Source organism: Pelodiscus sinensis, chromosome 2, assembly GCF_049634645.1.
Source record: "Pelodiscus sinensis isolate JC-2024 chromosome 2, ASM4963464v1, whole genome shotgun sequence".
Lineage (NCBI taxonomy): Eukaryota > Metazoa > Chordata > Testudines > Trionychidae > Pelodiscus > Pelodiscus sinensis.
Genome location: NC_134712.1, coordinates 34,359,403 through 34,379,281, shown reverse-complemented (window position 1 = coordinate 34,379,281; position 19,879 = coordinate 34,359,403). Strand labels below are relative to the sequence as shown.

Sequence of the window (19,879 nt, the reverse complement as noted above, 5' to 3'; positions counted from 1 at the left end):
TCCATCAAGACCTTTTAAATTCTGTCTATTAAAAGCCACACACACAGAGGTTGGAGTTGCCATGATGAAATGAAGCCTAACATCAGACATCCTGTTCTTTTCACAAATTGAATACAACAGGTAGAGAAAGTGAATCAGCTTCCCCTATGGTCACACAAGTCAGATACAGGGCTGGCAATGTATTTCAGATCTCGTATCTTCCCAGTCTAGAGTCATGTTAGCTTAACCACACAATATCTAACTGCTATTTAAATGGCGTTGTGCAGTATCTGAGCACTTATTTTAAAGCCTGAATTTTCTTTCCCCGTAGTCACTTTAGAAAATAATCCAAAACAATCACTCAGATTATGGATTCTGTGCTCTTGCACAATGATAGCTGCTAGCACAATTCTGAAAGTGTTTGTACCAGCTTGGAATCAGGAGTCCTGATCAAGTTAAAACTTTTGTTGCCACTGTAAAAACATTACTGTGCAGAAATAATTCAGGTGCAATCATCTCTTTCTTCTATGAGGGATACATTGACAAGGAAGATACATACAATTAGGAAAAAGAGAAGAAATTGTGAAAGTGTTACCAGTAAATGGATTATTACTAAAACAGCTTTACTCCAAATATTTGTTTGTTCCCTCCCACCATTTATGTAGTTTATTGAAGTAGCAAAATTCCCACCCAAAAAAATATAGTTAAAGCTTTATTAAGTTGAGTCCTGTGCAGATATAAAATTTTTATCTGTATCTGAGTTGCAAAAATGATCTGCAGATATCCACATTTGCAGATAGCAATGCATATACCAAGGATATCTGCAGATTTGCAGGGCTCTACTATTAAGTTAAAGGGGAAAAAGCATAGATCATGTCCCATCTCAGTATATGGCAGAAATTTTGTCTCATACTAACTTTGATTTGTATCATCATCATTTTCATGTTCCGAATCTTCATTGTCGAGACCCAGTTCCAAGAGCTCCCGAGTCCTTTAAGAGAATAAACCAGTTAGTCCTTTTCAAGAAGCCATTTTGAAAATAACACTATTACCATGCAATAAAAGTGAAGGAATGCTTAAAGGGTGATTTACCTACCACATGTTTACTTCTCTGAAGATGGTGCCCTCCTTAATGTCAGCCTAACGGTCCATCACTGCATTATACCGGGAGTTGACTCTCAAAGTTTGAAAGTATTTCTTGACTACTCTTTGACACTCTTCTCCCCCAACCCTCCCACATCACTGAAGCACTCCTACTTCTGAGTAGGACCTAAACTGAGTTGTGGCCTCAAATATTCAATGTTTTGTTTAGAAGAAGGCAGAATTCAATGGCATACACAAAGAAAAAGAAGAATTACAGCTTGAGTTTGGTAACAAAAAGGGGTCTACAGTGGATATCATGAAAAGGTCAGATACCTTTTGGTGAAAACTAAGTTCTATAAATCCTCTTTTGGAGACATTTTAGTATTAAACAATTACATCTATGGGATATTTAAAATATATTCAAAATGTACTCTTTTGGCATGCACCTTAAGTATGCTTATCAGTGGCACATAGTTAACCATTAGTAATCTCACCAATAATTTTCCAAATAAGCTTCAGTCTGCTATATGTCAAGTGAGTGAAGCTAAAATGGGGAAGTGTGAAATGTTATAGCTTATCCCTCTTTTAAATTTGAGGGAGAATACAGAGGTCATTAAAGGCACAGAAAGAAAGATTTGGAAGAAGTAAACACTGAAGTTACTTTCCTATAGGACGAGGTGATGCAGGAGTACAGCAATACAGTAGAGCCTTGGAAATGGAGGTTGTTCATAATTCTATAATGTTCATAACTCTGAACAAAACATTGTGGTTGTTCTTTCAAAAGACTGCAACTGAATATTGACTCACTAAACCTTTGAAATTGTATTATGCAGAAGAAAAATGCTGCTTTCCTTTTTTTGTTTAAAGTAGTTTATACAGCACTGCACTGTATTTCCATTTTTGGGAGCAGTGGGGGGGTATGCCTGGGAGCAGTTGGGATAAGGAGCCAGGTAAGCACCCCCCATTATCCTTGTGCCCAGACCCCACACCTCCATTCCCCTCATGCACCTGTCCCATCAAAACCTGCACTCCCTCCCACTCCTGCACCTCCCTGACCTTCCAGACCCTCACCCTACTCCTGCACTCTCCCAGACCTCCCTCCACCCTCAGCCCGATCCTGCATCCATTTTGTCATCCTGGGTGGTTGGCTGGTGGTCCGCGGAAAGGTCTGCGTGTGTGCGGTGGTCAAAAGTTTGAGAACCATTGCTCTAGAATGATGAAGTGCTCCTTCAAATGGGAGACTTAAAAAAATAACTATTACAAAGCCAAATCCTTTTTCCACACTGGAGGCCACATGACTCAAATAGTGAGAAGTCAACAGAGAAAACACATCTTTGGAAAGTATTTAACTATTATCAAAGACAATTGTTTTGACAATAGTTAAATACTTTAGTATCAGGCATCAACATTTCTAACTAATCACTACTCTTCCATCAAGCAATGACACTGAACAGCAATTAAAGCCACACAAGCACCTAGAAGGCAAAGATCTATAGTTTAAATGACAACATTTCCTACTTCTAATATTGGGGTTTTTTTTAATTCCGGTTCCTGAAAATCTTTTTGTATCAATCCCTGGTACTGTGTGGTACTTCTTTTATGTGCCTGCATCAAATGGAATTAACCCCTGGACAAACTGTGTGTCACATGGACCTATCCAATACCAGGAACTAGACTTAAAATTCAGGTAGATTGTTTAGCATTTTTGAGCACAATAAAAGCTAGTAAGTCATTAAAGCATCGTGGCAAAGTACTACTTGACAGAGGTATTATTTTTGAAAGTAAAATATTTTTTCATCACTACCATCACGAGAAAACAAATGTGGAGTAAATTGCATGTCTTGGCTGGTAAGCTTTCACGCCAACTTTAGAAGGATGCTTTAAGGATATTTCAAAGTTTTGTATATTTGCTTTAGTGACCATAAATACATTTTACTACAGAAAATATACCCAACTTTGGATACGGTGCAATAGTTGGCAGGATGAGTGCCCAACTAATCTTTTGAATTTTCAAGCTCAAAGGATAGTAGCTTTCTGCTTCTTAATACGATTGTTTTTACTAGAGTTGGCTTGAATACCTTTTCCGTTCTAGCTGAGGAGTGTCCAATGTCGTCTGCTGGTTCATTGCTTTAATCCAATAAATAAGAGCCTGAAAAACGTATGCTACATGCTTCAGTGAGCAGACATCCAGAACAGGAAGAACATCTGAGTGCTCATCATTGTGAGAACGCATGAGAGAGAGGGCATAGTTGAGGAAGTCTCCACGTGCTGACATCATTCCTTGACGGGCACTAAGCAAAGTAGCACGTCTGTTGGGGGGGGGGGGGGAGAGAATGATATAAAACATAGATAATATAGTGGTAAGATGCCTTAGAAATTCATATATGAGTTACATAAAGCATATGAATGCGTATCCTCAAATATGTATAATGCAAAGATCTTGCAATATTACCAGTATTCGGAACAAAGTACATTTAAAGCACAAAACCTTAAATTTAATACTTATAAACAGGCAAATGATTAAATGTGATTCATATTTTACGCTTATGACAAAAATGAGTTAATTTATCAGCAAGGAAAACATCTCATTTACCAAAATATATATTCATACTGAAGACAGGGCAGTAGTAATAATTAAGGAATCCTCCTGTTACATTACACAATTATATTTTATGCTTGAAATCCAGAAACCCAAAAAGTTACACTGCAAAATGAACAAATGTATATAACTGAAATATGAAGTTTCACACCTTCTACCCTCAAGAGTTCTTAAACTAGCTTCCTCACGTGCTGTCATCCTCTCCCTTCTTGTTGAGTTCTGGGAAGCATGCAAGGGATGGTTTGGATGTCCAGGGTCACCAGCGGATGCTAGTGCAGAACCATATCGTAATTGAGCTTCAGTAGAGTCCATGATGCTAACCATCCAATTCCAAGTAGGAATAAGCTTTTCCTCTACATAGTTCTGGGGGGGAGCGAAAAAATGAGTTAGTAAAATCACAAACAAAAAACAAAATGCAATTGAAATAGGAAGTACTGACATGACATTTTAAATTCATGCAACCTGCTCTCTCCACTTGGACTCCCACTTCTGGAGAAGGTTATGAAAGCTACAAGCAAGTTCTACTCTGCTGTTAGCCGCTTTTCATAAATATCACTAAAGAAACATATAGCTTCAACCACACAACACTTCCTCATTCATCACTTTGGTAATCTTCACCAAACACTTTGACCTCAATCTCAAAGATCCCCATATTGTTTATTTGATATTGTTCATATACAACCTATCTCCCAGAGGCATCATTTTTCAGAGTTCTATTTGATGTATGTGGCCGGCAGGCCACGTGTGAGTAGTCCTGCTATAGGAGATAGTGTAGCTAAAAATCAACTTGCTCTTCAGCACTTCATATGGTGCCACACTTCTCTGTTACTTCCTCATCTTTTGTATCAAATTCAAGTTCCTTATCTCCCAACAACTCCCCTATTCCCAAGGCTTCCTCCTGGAAGCCACAGGTCTATTTTCCAAGTTTTCTTTGAGTCTTTCTCCATGCTGCCTCAGATTTTGAATTCTTTATCTCCCCATGTGACAGTTGTCATCCTTCTACCCTTTCAAATCCTTACAGTTCATCTCTTCTATAAGTGCCATCAAAAACTGTTATGTAATACCTCGGGGCTTAAATTAAATCTGCAACATCAGGGGGGTCCGAGGAGTAGAACACCAGGGATCTCTCAGAATTAAGATCTAAGTGGAAGGCTGAAGGAGGATAAGGGGTTGGTCCTGAATGGATGTTCCCTGAACTTCAAGGAGAACACTCCAGGTGAAGGGAGCAGAGAACAACTGTTGTGCCTACTTATGTTTACTGTGAGTTTGTTGAGAATGATTTTAGTGAAAGGTGGTGTTTTTGTTTTTGTTTGTTTGTTTTTTGGTGTGAGAAAGATTAGGAGGAGGGCAACTGGTATACAAATTACACCCAACAATGAGTTTCGCAAGCCACAATACATTATTTCTAAGTAATCAAACACGGACAGAAGGTGCTATAAAAATACAAAATAGCAATAATGTAAAATTTGAGGGTACAATTTTGACTAAGATCTGAAAGTTTTACCCCAAATGCTCTTGGGCAATTGAATTATCCATATTCCAGAGTAATCTAATGTAATAAAAACATTTAAAGGTCTACAGCAATTAACTGGAATGCAAATACAAGGGCTTTTTAAAAAGTTAGCACAAACTAGCATCAACGTCTAGAATGTTTTAGTTGTATCATACCTGCAAGTTTACTGCATCCTGATAAGTCAGTTTCACTGCAGCAGGGATCTGGGAGTATACCAGATGATTGTATTTGGGAATTAAACCCATCAAATCAGATATCTGTCGGATCACAATACTGTACGCCCTTGCTAAACTGCTTGCAGATGTTAAATAGCTGCTTGCATTGCTAGCTTCTAAAGCTGCAGCTGCTGCTGCAGCACTTGTGCTGATGGTGCCACTTCGACGTAAGTTTGATGGATCGATATAAATCAAACCTGCTGAACTTGCTAAAGATAAGAAAAAGTAGGACATTATTAATGATTTTATATACTCTTTACTAATATTTGTGTTTTACAACAGAAAAAGTTATTAAACTAAACTTGTAATTAAACATGAATAATGTATTTGTACTGGGCCTGCAGCTCTAACTAGTAAAACTTAATACTAGTATCTTCTCAAAGCAGGATTCTACTGGTATTACTAAAATTCTAGTATTCTGGTAGTAGTAGAAATTAGTATTCTACTAATTTCTTAAGGAAAGCTTAAAACAGGCAAAGCACTTCAAGACTACGTATTCCTCTTAAGGTAAAGCAAAAAAATAATATAGGTGATGAAACCAATGAACTTAAAACTGAGTTTTATGGGCTAGTCTACATTAATGCTGTAAATCAACCTAAAATTATGCTAATTTAGTTATTTAATTTATGTAACTGAAGTTCACTCAAATTAGGTCAACTTACAGCAGTGTCTACATGCACTATGAGGGGAAATGTTCTGCTGACAATTTACATTTCGCCTCTCAGAGAGGTGAAGCAGAGATGTCAACAGGAGAGCACTCTGCCATCCACTTAGGTTGTCTTCACCAGACCTACTAAATTGACACTGCTGCATTATTCATAGCACTGCCAATTTAGTTACAAGTCTAGACAGGCCTTATTAAACACCAAAACCACTTGTAAATGATACATATTAGTTCCCTGTGCTAAGACTTACCTGCTGGGGCAGATGTACTTGATGGAGCCGTGCTAGTTGTTCTCTGATTCTGGGTGTTACGGACAGCCCACTGCATTGAACGGGGAGCTTGGGCAGCACCATTGGCATGAGAGCTATTTGTGGTTCGCTCTAGAGGCTCGTCAAGCATGAAGGTCTCCTGCTCTATGTCATCACTCTGACTACTGCTGCTGTCTGAATCACTGGAGTCATTTGACTGAGAATCATCCTCAGAAAAAAATGCTGGAACACTGCTCGCACCTATGAAGGAAAAGAATGTTTATTGTAATTCACTTATAAGTGATCCACAGTAAGACTACTGTACATATGAAATGTTTGACAATGTCTTCCTGAAAAGTTACTTTTTTAACATTCAAATATACCATGCTTACGGAACATCCAGAAATGCATTCTAAGCAACTGCCTTTAAAATACTAGTGCTAACTTTGTCTTTTCATAAAATTGCTGTGTAATCAAATTAGTTTTACTTCTTATGTTTTGAAAGAAAGTTAAATGAGCAAAGGATCATTTTAATTAAACCACAATCCTTTTCACTAACAAGTAATAGAGCAGAAAGTCAAAGTACACATTTGACCTTCAGATGACTTCAACACTGATTCAGAAGGATCCTGCTCCCAAACAAGATGATAAAAACAATTGCACACAAAAATAATGAAAATTATATGTTAAATTACATAAAAGTAGTGTTCAAGTTACGGAAGAAAGGACACTGGCTTTTACAACACTCCCACGTATTTTCATACTGATGCTAACAACAGCTGCACAGCCACAGAAAATCATACTACAAAAGCCCTTTTCTCATAAGCACTTCACACTGCCTTTTCACTGTAAACAAATGCAAGATATTAAGAGAGAAAACTGAGGAGGAGACTCTTCAGAGGAAAGATTACAGGAGGAAAAGTCTCATGTCTATTTCTATTTTAACTGAAAACTTAAATACTCTTTCCCAACATTTCTCCTGCATTTATTCCCAGCCCTTTTATTGCATTTTGCACTAAGCAGCATGTGACCCTCAAAGATTACTAGTCAACCTCAAGTACAGAAAGTCTCTCCCACCCTATATTTAATCAGTTAGATCCTTTCCTTTATCATATATACCTAAATCCTGGCATCCTGGCATCCAAATTTAAGACTGAATCTACACTACCCAAGCTAATTCAATGTAAGTTACACTATTCTAGCTATACAAATAACGTAGTTGAAGTAGATACAGCTTAGGTGGACTTCATGTGGTGTCTACACCACTTGACGACTTACCTTACTCCTCTCATTCAAGTGGAATATCAGAGTCAACTGAGGAGCACTCTGTGGTTGATTTAGCGGGGCTTCTCTAGCTGTGCTAAATCAGCCTGCACTGCATTGATTGAAGCAGCACTGATTCCCATTAAGTGCAGACACAGTTGATGAAGAACAATAGAAAAGAGGATAAAATAGTGTACCTGCTTCTGATCCTGCAGTAGCTGCAGTGACAACACTTCTGCGCCCACTAGCATTGTCCTGGTTGCTGTGGTTACTCTCACTGTCACTTTCTGTTTCAGCTGCTGCTAGTAGATCTAGCTCCATGTCACTGCCTATAAAAATGTTTTAAAAAACTCCACAATATTAACATCTGATGCTTAATAGAAAATAATTTAATAGCAAAAGAATTTGTGTACCCTGTATATTTATCACACCCCATGCTTGTAAGAAAGCACTAAACATCTCAACACCATCTCATTTCTACACTTTTAAGTTATGAGAATAAAGAACTCAAGCCACAAGATTCTGCATTTGAAGTGGCACTCAGCATTAATTTTGCGTTCTCTGCATATCTATTAGATGGTTCTTAATTATAGGATCACGGTCTGTTTCAAGAAATAAAATGTACAGAAAAAATGAGTATCTGATTTATCTTGGGAACAGCTGGAGTCTTTAGGTAATCAGTTTGATGACAACATTTAGTTTGTCACATTTCAGTTTTGGACAAACCCAAATCTGGATAATTAATATTACCTGCAAATAAAATGGTTCAAAAGGAAAAGCCACGGCATTCCTACATTTAGAAACATTAAAAAATGCCATATTTCATCAGACCTGTGGTCCGTCCAGGCCAGCACACTGCCTCTGACAATGGCTCTACCAGTCAATTCAGATAAAAGTGAAGCTGTTTCCATAATAGATAACTATGGAACAGTATGCCAGAGGAAAAAAATCTTTCCTAACCTAACTGTTTGTAGATGTCTTAAGACCTCAAACATAAAACCTAATATCCATCTTATTTTTTTTATCTGCTATAAATATACGTTAACACTTAATATTATTCTTTCCAATCTGTATTACAGAATAACCAAATGCAAAGTATTTGGTTTGCCATTATTCTAATCATTGCGTCACTTTGCTATATCTCTCTAATACTCCTGTCTTCTAGTCAACTAACCTCAGTAATTGTGTCATTTCAAATTTTTGCCATTTCCTGTTCACTCCACTTATATCAATAATTGTGTCTTTTTATGAATCTTTAGGGCACACCACTGAATATTTTCTCCTGTTTAGAACTAACTTTACATTCGTTTTTTAATCTATGCCAGCTTTAGCCCATAAGTCTTGTGACAGACTTTGTTCAAAGACTTTTTTGAAATTTCAAATAAATTAAATACACATCAGGTTATTTTTCCTACTACTTTGCTGACATACTAAAAAGAATACATTGGAGAGGCAAGATTTTCCTTTGCAAAAGTCCCTGTCACTTCCTGTTCTTCTAAGTATTCTATAAATCACTATAATGGGTGCTTCAAACAGTTTATCCAATACTGAAGTCTCACTGTTCCGTAATTTTCATGACCTTCCGCATCACCCTTGTAAAAAAGGGGATACACCATTTGCCATCCTCTAGTACAGCAACTGATTTTTATGTGAAACTGAACATCTTTATTAGAAATTCAGTCATTTCTTTCTGAAGCTCCTTCAGAACTCATGGATAAACATCAGGGACTAGAGCAATTTGTTAGTTTTTAACTGTCAGTTTGATCCATCACTTTGTAACCTTAATCTCTATTAATAGCCCATGTATTAGCTAAAAGGAGAAGCTATAAAAAGGTATTCTGTGCTGAGAAGACCAATGCTAAGAAGCAGTTAGCTTCTTTGCAATACCGTGGCCTCCTTAAATGTTCCCTTTATTCCTTGACAGTTCAGTAAACGTATCTGTTCTTTCACAGGCTTCCTGGCTCTGATATATTTAAATTTTAATTTATGACTTTATGTTATATTATTGCTGGAGCATTAGTAGCAGCTGTTCCTACCTACATAAAAATAACATGTTTCTCTTTTTCTTTGGGAGGGGACTTTTATGGACTGGTTTGTCCAGAGTCTTGGTCTTTAAAGCAGTGGGGTACGAGGATGGAAGGGAGGAGGAAGGAAAGACGCTTCTTTTGTATTATAGGATAAAATTGTTAATAAAGAAATGGCATATGGATGAAAAGTGCATACCATCTTCATCATGCTCATCATGTTGTCCTTCTGCTTCAGCATTTTCTTCACCGTGTTCTTCTTGCTCATCATGGTGGTCTTCTTCTCCAGCTACTCCCTCAACCACTTCAACCTGGAAAATCAGGGGCGGCAGGTATAATAGACTATCTTCCCAAACCACCAGCCTGGTCCCAACCAGACACCGCCCCCGAACACCTACTGTAGATGTATTGGGAGCAGAGTGCCTCTGCACCCTGAGCCTCTGCCAGCCTCCCCATGCTCTGGGGCAAGGGAGGCTGAGGCCATGCGCCTGCTTGCCTGCTCACCCTGTGGTGCTGAGGGATCCCTTGGCTCCCTTCCTGAGTAGAAGGGCAGAGCTGGGCCTTCCCCCGCCCTACCTTCACCCACTGCCAATGTGGAAAATAGTTTTTATTTTTATATTGTTAATATTTCTATCTTAATTCTGTTTAATTACAAGCTGTCTGCTTTTTCCAGAATTTGGTTCTGGGAATCATACTGCAAAGTGACAATGCTGTACAATGCTACAGCAATACCAGTATAAAATGAGCACACAATTCTCACAGAGGTGAGGAGGATGAAGGCATTTATTTGCACTGGTCTGTATAGCAGGCCATTTGATGTTGCCAAAAGAAGTGATATAGAACAGACAAGGCACCCAAAAATAAAGTTGCCTTAGACATCAGATTCTAATACCGAAAGAGAAATGCTGGCCACAGACATCACAATTAACAAATCCATACATTCAGAAAGGATTAATTTTTTATCATCCACCTAGAAAACTACAAGGGATCTTATCCAAAGGAAGACATCTCTTGGTGAACCTATGCTCTGAAATCTACCATATGTTAACAGATTGTTATAACAAAATAGCATCCAACGTACTTAAAACATGCAGTGTGCAAAAGACTGAGCGTTACTTTAATAGCATTCTGAATCACGTTCTAGTTTTGCAAAACTCAAACTTATATTAATATATGTCTTCACATCACTCAGTCCAAACCCACTTCCATAGCAATACTGAACCATGTTGTAATCATGTCAGATGCCACTGTCTCAATGCAGACTAGGACCACACTTTTTTCCAGTGTATACCAAACCGTGCTTAGAGCACTGGTGGGGACCATGCAGTCTTAATACCATGTATAAGCTCAAGTAGGGATGTTAGATAGTGATTAATTGAACAGTCATGTAACCACACAAAATACTGTAAATTACACAACTATTTGATAGTTCCTGAGGGCGGGGCTGGCAGCCAGTGTGCTCCTGGCCCTACTCCCAGGGAGTCCCCTGCCATCCCACACGGCTGTCTATCAGAGGCAGAAGAGCAGAGTAGCAGGCAGAAGCCAGTCTGCAAGGAGAGCTGGTTTAAAAAAATCAACGCCCCCTCCCCCCCCATGAAGACCAGCTCCCGCCTGCTGCCGCCTCTGTACTGTGGTAAGCCCAGGCACCTGTCCGTGGGGGGGTCTGAGATCCCTGCAGACAGAGGCTGCACCAGCATCTCACAGAGCAGCCCCTCCTGGCTGCCCCCACCGCCTCTGATAGGCCCAGATGCAGCAGTGCATGGGTGAGGGTGAGGGTGAAGGAAACGGGGGAGGAAGCAGCTCACATGAGCTGATATGCACAAGGAGCTGGCTTTTCCACGTGTACCGGCTCCCATCTGCCCCCCATACCGTCCAGGCTGCTGCCTCTCTATCAACAACAGCTCCCGCTCCCCCAGCTTGCTGCCTCTGAAACAGAGGCAGCAAGGGAAAGGGGTGGGCATGTAGTCAATTAGATTAACCAATAAGCCCAAGTTTTTCGGTTAATAATGTACTCAACTACACACTGACATCCCTGTGCTCAAGTTCTGAATTTATAACCTTCTAGCTCAGAGGTGAGTGCCATTGATTATGCATCGATATTAAAATATCAAAATGCACATATGTATCAAATGGAGAAAATTAAGATAACCTCTTCTACATCTGCTGATACAATATCATCTTGCTCTTCATCTCTGCCGCGAACTGGCTGTGACTGGCTGATCCGTCTCTGCTGAGGATTCCTTATAATGTAGGATGACTGAGACTGACTGGAACTACAAAAACAAAAACAAAAAACCCCACATGAGCAAATTACTGCAACAGAAAAAACTTCGGTGTAAATATGTTATACAAAATAGGAGTAATCTATTTCCTTTGTCCCAACCAAGCTAATCTAGAATTTAGAGGAACCATGAGAATGGAAGAACAAAAGGACTTCCTTAAATCAAATCAGGAGGACCAACTTTTTCCTTTCTTTTCTTTTAGAGTGAGAAAAGCACTTTCAAATTAGACTAACATGAACAGTTAGGGTGTGTCTAGACTACATGGCTCCATCGACGGAGCCATGTAAAGTAGTTTACTTGACACAGTCAATGAAGCAGGGATTTAAATAATCCCCGCTTCATTAAAATACAAATGGCTGCCACGCTGTGCTGACAATCAGGGCGTGGCGCAGTCGACAAGCCTCCGATACTGGAGCAGTCGACAAAGGCTTCCCTTGTCGACTGCGCCACGTCTAGACTGCTGCGCTGTGCCGGATCAGCTGATTGTCGGCACAGCATGGCGGCCATTTTTATTTTAAAGAAGCGGGGATTATTTAAATCCCTGCTTCATTGACTATGTCGAGTAAACTACTTTACATGGCTCCGTCGACAGAGCCATGTAGTCTAGACGCACCGATTGTCACTCAGCACATGTTCACCTTTTCACAAAACACCCGAACAGCATGTATTCATATGTGAGAGGGGATGACAGCACTAGACAACTAAGAAAGGCAAGTACCATGGGCACTGGCAAATTGCTGCTTTATCCAAAACTACTTGACACCAGTATTTTTAATACTTATCTTCTGGCTACAGTTACTTAATCTAGTGAGACTTACTGTGATTGAGCCTCAATATCACTACCCTTTACAACACTTTGGATGGAATAAGACTGTCTTCACTCAGGGTTTCCAATATGGTCAGAAATTTGATCTCATGCTCATTGGGAGTCTCCAGCAGTAGCTGCATTTCTCTATACTCAGCCAATTAACATCAGATCAGAATTAATGAGTGTGTTTTCTTCTCTCCCTAGTATTATTTAAAAAAAAATCCTGTATTTCACACACTCATAGGTTCAGATGCAAAGTGCACAGGCCAGTTATTCTTTTATTATGTTCAGGTGGATGCTGCCACCCAATTTTTTGGACACATATATTCATAGCCAAGTGTTAACATTTATTTTCAATATGGAGCCTCTATGTTCTGCTACTAAATATATAAAATGATTCTTCAAAGAACATTCCAAAACAGCAAGCCCATGACAAGAACAGAATAAGTAATTAAAACTGTACCTGCTAGATTGATCAGATGATGGTCTTGGTGGTAGAGGCTCCACAGAGAACAGTTCTTCGCTGCCTTGCATGGCATCTATACTAGTGCTAGCAAGAGTAAATGGTGCAGTAGGACGAGCAATACCCATCCTAACTGGAATTATTAAGGATTCTGCTACATTACACAACTCCTCCACAGCATAGGGTAACAATGCTTGGAATACACGTTTACATTTTCCAATTGGTTGTGGAATAAAGTTGCTAGAAAAAAAATGTGGAAAGAAGAATCAAATAGGTCTTCTTTTGAAAAGTGTTTATAAGATATACATGGTTAAAAATTAATATTAGCTGATGGCAGAATGGGAGACAATATATGCGTAATGAATTCTCAAAACAAAAAGTAAAAGTAAAACAGTAATTTACACTACAAATGAAGATACAGAAATTGCAATAATTTATGCAGTATTTGGTCAAAAGACTGTTAGAATTAGAGCTGCAGGGGGAATTGTCTTCCCTTCCTGCAAAATTTTCAGAGATTTCCCAAGTTATCCTTTTCTGTTCCAGGACAAAAAACTACAGAGATTCTCATACGTCTCCCAGAACAGCCAACAAATTGGGTATTAAGGCATTCACTTGGGATTTGAGATGCCCAAATTCAAACCCCTGCTCTGTCAATCTCCCACATTTTATGTCAGAGTTCTATAATCAGGGTATTGGCTATTCTGAGGTGTCAGGGTCTCAGTCTTTCCTGTTGTAGTTCTACCTTTCCATTGGAGCAGGTACCTGAGTCTCTCTCAACCCAGATGAGCACCTGACCACTGAACATTCTGGGTGGATAAGCCTGCCTGCCTCCCTCACTGTCCCAACAAAAATGCTGCTTCAGCTTTTACTGACATTTTTATTAAAAAGATCTCAATCAGTTCTAGTTAGACTTCTTGTTAATTCCTCAAAAATGAAGCAGCATATACAAGTATGCTGTTGACAGAACAATGTTTGCCATGGCAGTACAGTTTGTAAAAATACAGAACCCATTAGGATATACAAAGATCATTGAATTTTAATGTTTAACTAGAGTAGTTTGAGAACACAATTTATAAAAGCTCACATCCAATGCAGCAGTGTGTAAGGGCCATATGTGATATACACGTCACAGTTCCATCACCACATTTCATTCTTGACCTGTGACACCCATCATTCTAAATCTGGAGACACAACAAGAAACTGCCAAGTGTGATGAACTGTGATTACGTTATGCATGTTGGCATAACTCTGATGGCTCCAAGAAATTAGAGAGACAAGACAAGTGACTTAATATCTTTTACTAGATCAACTTCTGTTAGTGAGACACACAAATTTTCAAGCTAAACAGAGCTCTTCTTCAGGTCTGTATAACTTGAAAGCTTGAAAAAAGTTGGTCCAATAAAAGATTACACCTAAATTCACCTTGTCTCTCTGATCATGCAATGGAAGTTAGGGGGAGAGACTGACATAAGAGTCATGCCATTTCTTTGTATATGGAACTTAAATATAATTTGAATCCAGATCTCCAGAGATAAAACACTAGTTGCAGAAGTTTTATTCATCACCTAACCCCACTAGAAATGTTAGCAAACATGTTTTTGGGTAAACATGTAACTGTTGAATTTTTCAGCAGTTACATGCTTTCATGCTGGGGAAAAGGGGGGCAGACAGGAGCTGATGCTCACAGAGAGCCATCTTTTAAGCTGCCTCCCCGTGAAAATCAGCTCCTGCCTGCCCACCCTGCCACTTCGGATACAGAAGCAGTTGGGGGGAAAGGGGTGGAGGGAAGGGGCGGAGAGACGATTCTGTGCAGAAGCGTCTGCCTGCCCCCACCCCTGCACTGCTGCCTCTGATAGAGAGACAGCCGGGGGGGGGAGGGGGGGGGGGAAGAGGGGAAGAGAGAGGAAGGGGACAGGCAGGATCCAGTATACATGGGGAAACCAGGTCCCTGAGTTTTTGGGCCCCTGCAGAGCCTCCCCAACTCCACTGCCTCCCACAGAGACAGCAGCATGGGGACCAGGCGGGAGCTGGTACTTGGGGGAGCGGGGGGGGGGCAGCTCCCCACATGCATAGCTTCGTGTGGAGCTGCCTCCCCCACTGCTTTCCCATTCCTGCACTGCTGCCTCTCCATCAAAAGCAGCAACTGGGGGAAGGGGAGAGGTGAAAGTGGCAGGAGAGGGGAGGCAGGCACTTTTACAGGAGTCAGGTCCCCTCAAGGACCAGCTCTCTCCTGCTCCCCACGCTGCTGCCTCTGTGGCAGGAGGAGTGGAGAGGAGAAGAAAGGAAGGTGCCTCCTTGCTACTTCTGATACTGAGGCAGCAAGGAGTGTGTGTATGCCCAAGCTTCTCAGTTAAACAACTACACACTAACATCCCTAATCCTCACAAGATTATTTTAGTGGTTTCCCTGTTAATGACCAAATCCAATTCATACACATCTTTTTGTGTAATAAGTAAAAACACAATCCCTTACTTTTTCTTTTTGGATGAAGCCATTTCCACACTAAGAATGACAAAAACTCTTGCCACAGAACGCAGAAATCTCATTGTAACTGCAATAGCTTCTTCTCTACGCCCCGGAGTGTATTTATTTTGCAGTTCCTTAACAAGAGTACCCAGCAAAGTATCTAAAAGCTATGGGAAAAAACAACAACAACACTGCATTGTATTATTTATGTGGTAAGCAGTCATTTTAGTTCAAGTGTTTCAAGATTCACAGAAAACTGGCATGTAAATAATGTACTAGTTCTAGGTAAAAAAAGGTATACAGGCAGTCCCCGGGTTACGTACAAGATAGGGACTGTAGGTTTGTTCTTAAGTTGAATTTGTATGTAAGTCAGAACTGGTACATATTGTACCCAAGGTGTCCCCGATTCAGCAGCTGCTGAAACTGACCAGCGGCTGACTACAGGAAGCCCGAGGCAGAGCTGCTTTGCCCCGGGCTTCCTGGAATCAGCCGCTGATCTGTTTCAGCAGCAGCTGACTTGGGGACACCTGGGGTAGAGCAGCTGGGGTGCTGCCAGATTGGTCCCTGCAGCACCGACGTGCGGCGCTGCGGGGACCAACCCGGCAGCGCCCCAGCTGCTCTGTCCAGGCGTCCAGATTCAGCCGCTGTTGAAACTGACCAGCAGCGGCTGAATCGGACACGCCTGGGGCAAAGCAGCTGGAGTGCTGCTGGGTTGGTCTGGTAGCGCCGACCCTTGGCGCGGCGGGACCAACCCGGCAGCACCCCAGCTGCTCTACCGTAGGTGTCCCCAAGTCAGCTGCTGCTGAAACTGATCAGCGGCTGATTCCAGGAAGCCCGGGGCAGAGCAGCTCTGCCTCGGGCTTCCTGTAGTCAGCCGCTGGTCAGTGTCAGCAGCGGCTGACTTGGGGATGCCTGGAGCAGAGTAGCTGGGGTGCTGCTGGGTTGGTCCAGTAGCGCCACACCTCGGTGCTGTTGGACCAACCCGGCAGCCCCCCAGCTGCTCTACCCCAGGCGTCCTGATTCAGCCACTGCTGAAATTGACCAGCGGCGAAAAAAGCCTGGTCTGCTGGGGGGAGGGGGGACGCGCACTAGACGCGGAGCGGCTTTTCTCGCTGCGGAGGACGTGGGCGGTGGGACCGCGGCGCGTCTCGGCGGTCCCGCCGCCCGTGTCCTCCACGGCAAGAAAAGCCGCTCCGCGTCTCCCTGGTCTGCTGGGGGGGAAGCGCCCCCCGTGCCGCTGGAGGCAGCGACAGTGGGAGAGGCACCCCACACTAGATGCACACCCTCTCCCCCCCCATTCGTAACTAGGGATCCGACTTAAGTCGGATTGACGTAACCCGGGGACTGCCTGTATTTAGTAGATCATACAAAAGCAGCACTGGATAGAAAAACCAGTGGCCTTATACTTTAAATCAGTGGTCTCCAACCTTTTTACACCCAAGATCACTTTTTACATGTCAGGGCAAGTCAAGATCTACCCCCATCCCTTCCTTGAGGGCCCACCCTCTCCATTACCCCCTTCTCCATCACTTGCTGTCCCATGCCCTTACTCACTCTCACTGGATTGAAACAGGAGGTGCGGGCTCTGGGGTGGGAATGAGGGATTTGGGTGTGGGAAGGGGTGAGAGGTGCAAAGTCTGGGAGGGAATTTGGGTGCAGGAAGAGGTGGAGGAGATGCTGGCTCAGGGAAAGGGCTCTTGGCTGGGGAGAGTTGGGGTCAGGTGGAGGGTTGGGGTGCTGAGCAAGCCCCAGACTTGTGGATATTGGGGTGCAGGAGTTTGGGTTGGAGTGCATGATGAACTCAGGGCACAAGTTCGCAGTGTGTGGGTGGTGCAGGAATGTTGTGGCACAAGACTGCGACTGTGGGGGGCTCAGGGTAGGGGGTTCAGATGTATGATGGGCTTAGGTTGGGGTGTGTGGGAGGTGCCAGGGTGTTATGATGCTGCTGCCAGATGGGGGAAGTGGCCTCAATTGGGGGTTTGTTGGCCAGGGTTCATTTTTTTAATAAATATATCCAACACAAAATGTTTCAACATTGTCTTTATTTATGGTAGAGGTGGGGAACATTTTTTGGATCAGTGGACCACTGACCCACAGAAAGATCAGTCAGGGACCACACAAGCGAAATGCAAAAAACCAACCCCTCCAAAAAACCTCAACCCTCACTGATGTGGCTCCAACTGACACACCTCACTCCCCTATCATCCCAGCCCCATGTGAGAGGAGGGTAGGTAGGACTGAGGTTCTAGGCCTCAGGCCCGATTAACTCTTCTGGGGTTCCAAGGTTAGTGGATTTTCTGGGCCCACCCGAGGCTCTGGGGTGGAGCCAAAATTGAGGGATCAAATGTGCAGGACAGCTGCTATTGAGTGGGATAGGAGGGTGCAGAATCTGGGTGGGAAGTAGGGTACAGGAGCAAGCTGGGGGTAGGTGTCTAGCCCAGAGGGAGAGAGCAGGAAAGCCAAGGGGCAGGAGCAGGGTGCTAGTGGGTGTCTGGCCAGGGGTAGGAAGGGCAGGGGCAGATTGGCTGGTAGCTGGAGGTCTCCAGGGATGAGTATCTCTCGGGAAGGATTTGCAGGCAGTGCTGGAAGAAGCACACATGCAGCTTTTAAGGAATCCAGCTGCTCCAGATCCTTCACTGATATCTTAACCCTTCCCCTCCCCTGTGCATGGGGGAAGGAAGGCAAGACAAGAAAGCTGGTGCATTGCTGTGGGGAGGGGAGGTGCAGCACACGCCTCCTGAGAAGCCGGACCTGGCACAGAGCTGCAGGACTTCTTCACCCACCCCCCCTCCAACACCACCACAGGAAGCCAGCTTTGGCTCCAATTTTGTGAGGGGTGGGAGACTGTAGCACCAGCATAGGCACATCATTGCAGGTGAGGGGAAGCAAGGGAGGGTTGGGAACACTGTGTCAAGATCGACTATTAGTGCCTCTGTGACTGACATTGTTGGTGACCACTGCTTTAAACTGAATTAAAAACCAGCTCTTACGCTTATCTAAGCAATGTTGCACTATGTACCAAATTTATTTAAAACAGCCAAGACTGCTTACCAAAATGTCTGCGGTACATTTGACAATAAGGCAATGTGTGAAACAGTCCAACCGAATTGTACCACTTTGCTGATTAAGGTAAACTTGTTCTTCAGGCAAAAGATGACCTATTCTACTGCTTGCACTAAGACTTGGAAAAAAACAAAGAAAAATGAAAACAAAATTATGTAAGTTAACAGATCAAAAACAGTGTTAAAAATTAATTGAAACAATATTTGTAAATACACACGGGTCTTTATTCTCTTGTGAGCCAAACATGATCATAGATTTCAAAGCATTCCAGTCTTGTAAAACACGTTCCAAAGCTAGCTGTGCAAACCGTGGAGGTTCTAAATCATGATCAGGCATATCAGAATCTAAAGCAAAAAAGAAGGTAAGAATGGCATGTGAGAAATGCAGAGAAATGCAGGGACATATATAATTCTCCCTTTCATTGAGAAAAGGCTCACCTTCAGGATTTGCAGTTTTACGATTACGATCTTCTCTAATCCTAGGTGGTCTGTACTGACAATGTTCTACAGTTTGCCTGGCAACTGTCTGTACTAAAAACAATAGAAGATGCTCTCCCCTGTAATGTAGAATATAATAATAAGAAAAATATAAAACACACACCTGTTATATGTAGTATTATTTCCACTCTCACACCCCAAGTCACTACAAACAAACTTACCTGCTATTTGGCATCGTGACCAGATTTGTAGTGGTAAGCAGTCTGTAAAGTAGATCAAGTCGAGCAGACTTCTGTCCTGCAATTAATGTTTTACACTTGCATTTTTCCCAGCAATCACAGTAGGCTGTTGGGGATGTTCGCTTGAGCCTGAAGCAAATAAAAAAAATTAACATAACTTTTCAGTAAATATTTTAAAAATTAATTTCTGAAGAGGGTTCTTGGGTTATGCTTTTTAAATAATATATTTAATATTCTACTACAAACTTTTTGAAATAGCATTAAACAATAAAAACTAATTTAAAAAAAAGTTAAAATTGCTAAATAACTCTACCTCAGTTTACTGGCTACTATTGAGTTAGCAGGACACTTTTACAACACACACTTTCACTTTTCAGATAGCTTTTCTGAAAAAGTAAAAGGGGTCTCAAAGCATCAAGAGCAAGTTAAATTGAAAATCCTTTTTTTCCTATTGAAGAAAAATCAAAGATACTTAAATATGACAAGCACATCTTTGTGGATATAAGTTGACAACTTGTTAGTTTATATATGTT

General features: G+C 41.8%; 1 protein-coding gene across 10 annotated transcripts in view; it reads right to left on the bottom strand.

The window, feature by feature from the left end:
* The window catches only part of UBR5 (ubiquitin protein ligase E3 component n-recognin 5), a 170,896-nt gene that overhangs the window by 32,987 nt on the left and 118,030 nt on the right, over positions 1 to 19,879 (bottom strand). For 9 of the 10 annotated variants that reach the window (XM_075920248.1, XM_075920252.1, XM_075920249.1 and 6 more), the window contains 14 exons: positions 19,329 to 19,475; positions 19,108 to 19,226; positions 18,888 to 19,014; positions 18,659 to 18,788; positions 15,614 to 15,774; positions 13,142 to 13,381; positions 11,738 to 11,861; positions 9,788 to 9,899; positions 7,762 to 7,893; positions 6,305 to 6,562; positions 5,330 to 5,598; positions 3,813 to 4,024; positions 3,141 to 3,371; positions 897 to 970 (listed from right to left, as the gene is read on the bottom strand). In XM_075920248.1, coding sequence (XP_075776363.1) covers positions 897 to 970; positions 3,141 to 3,371; positions 3,813 to 4,024; positions 5,330 to 5,598; positions 6,305 to 6,562; positions 7,762 to 7,893; positions 9,788 to 9,899; positions 11,738 to 11,861; positions 13,142 to 13,381; positions 15,614 to 15,774; positions 18,659 to 18,788; positions 18,888 to 19,014; positions 19,108 to 19,226; positions 19,329 to 19,475 — 2,336 coding nt within the window. The remainder of the gene's footprint in view (positions 1 to 896; positions 971 to 3,140; positions 3,372 to 3,812; positions 4,025 to 5,329; positions 5,599 to 6,304; positions 6,563 to 7,761; positions 7,894 to 9,787; positions 9,900 to 11,737; positions 11,862 to 13,141; positions 13,382 to 15,613; positions 15,775 to 18,658; positions 18,789 to 18,887; positions 19,015 to 19,107; positions 19,227 to 19,328; positions 19,476 to 19,879) is intronic. The other variant, XM_075920251.1, reaches the window with a different exon arrangement.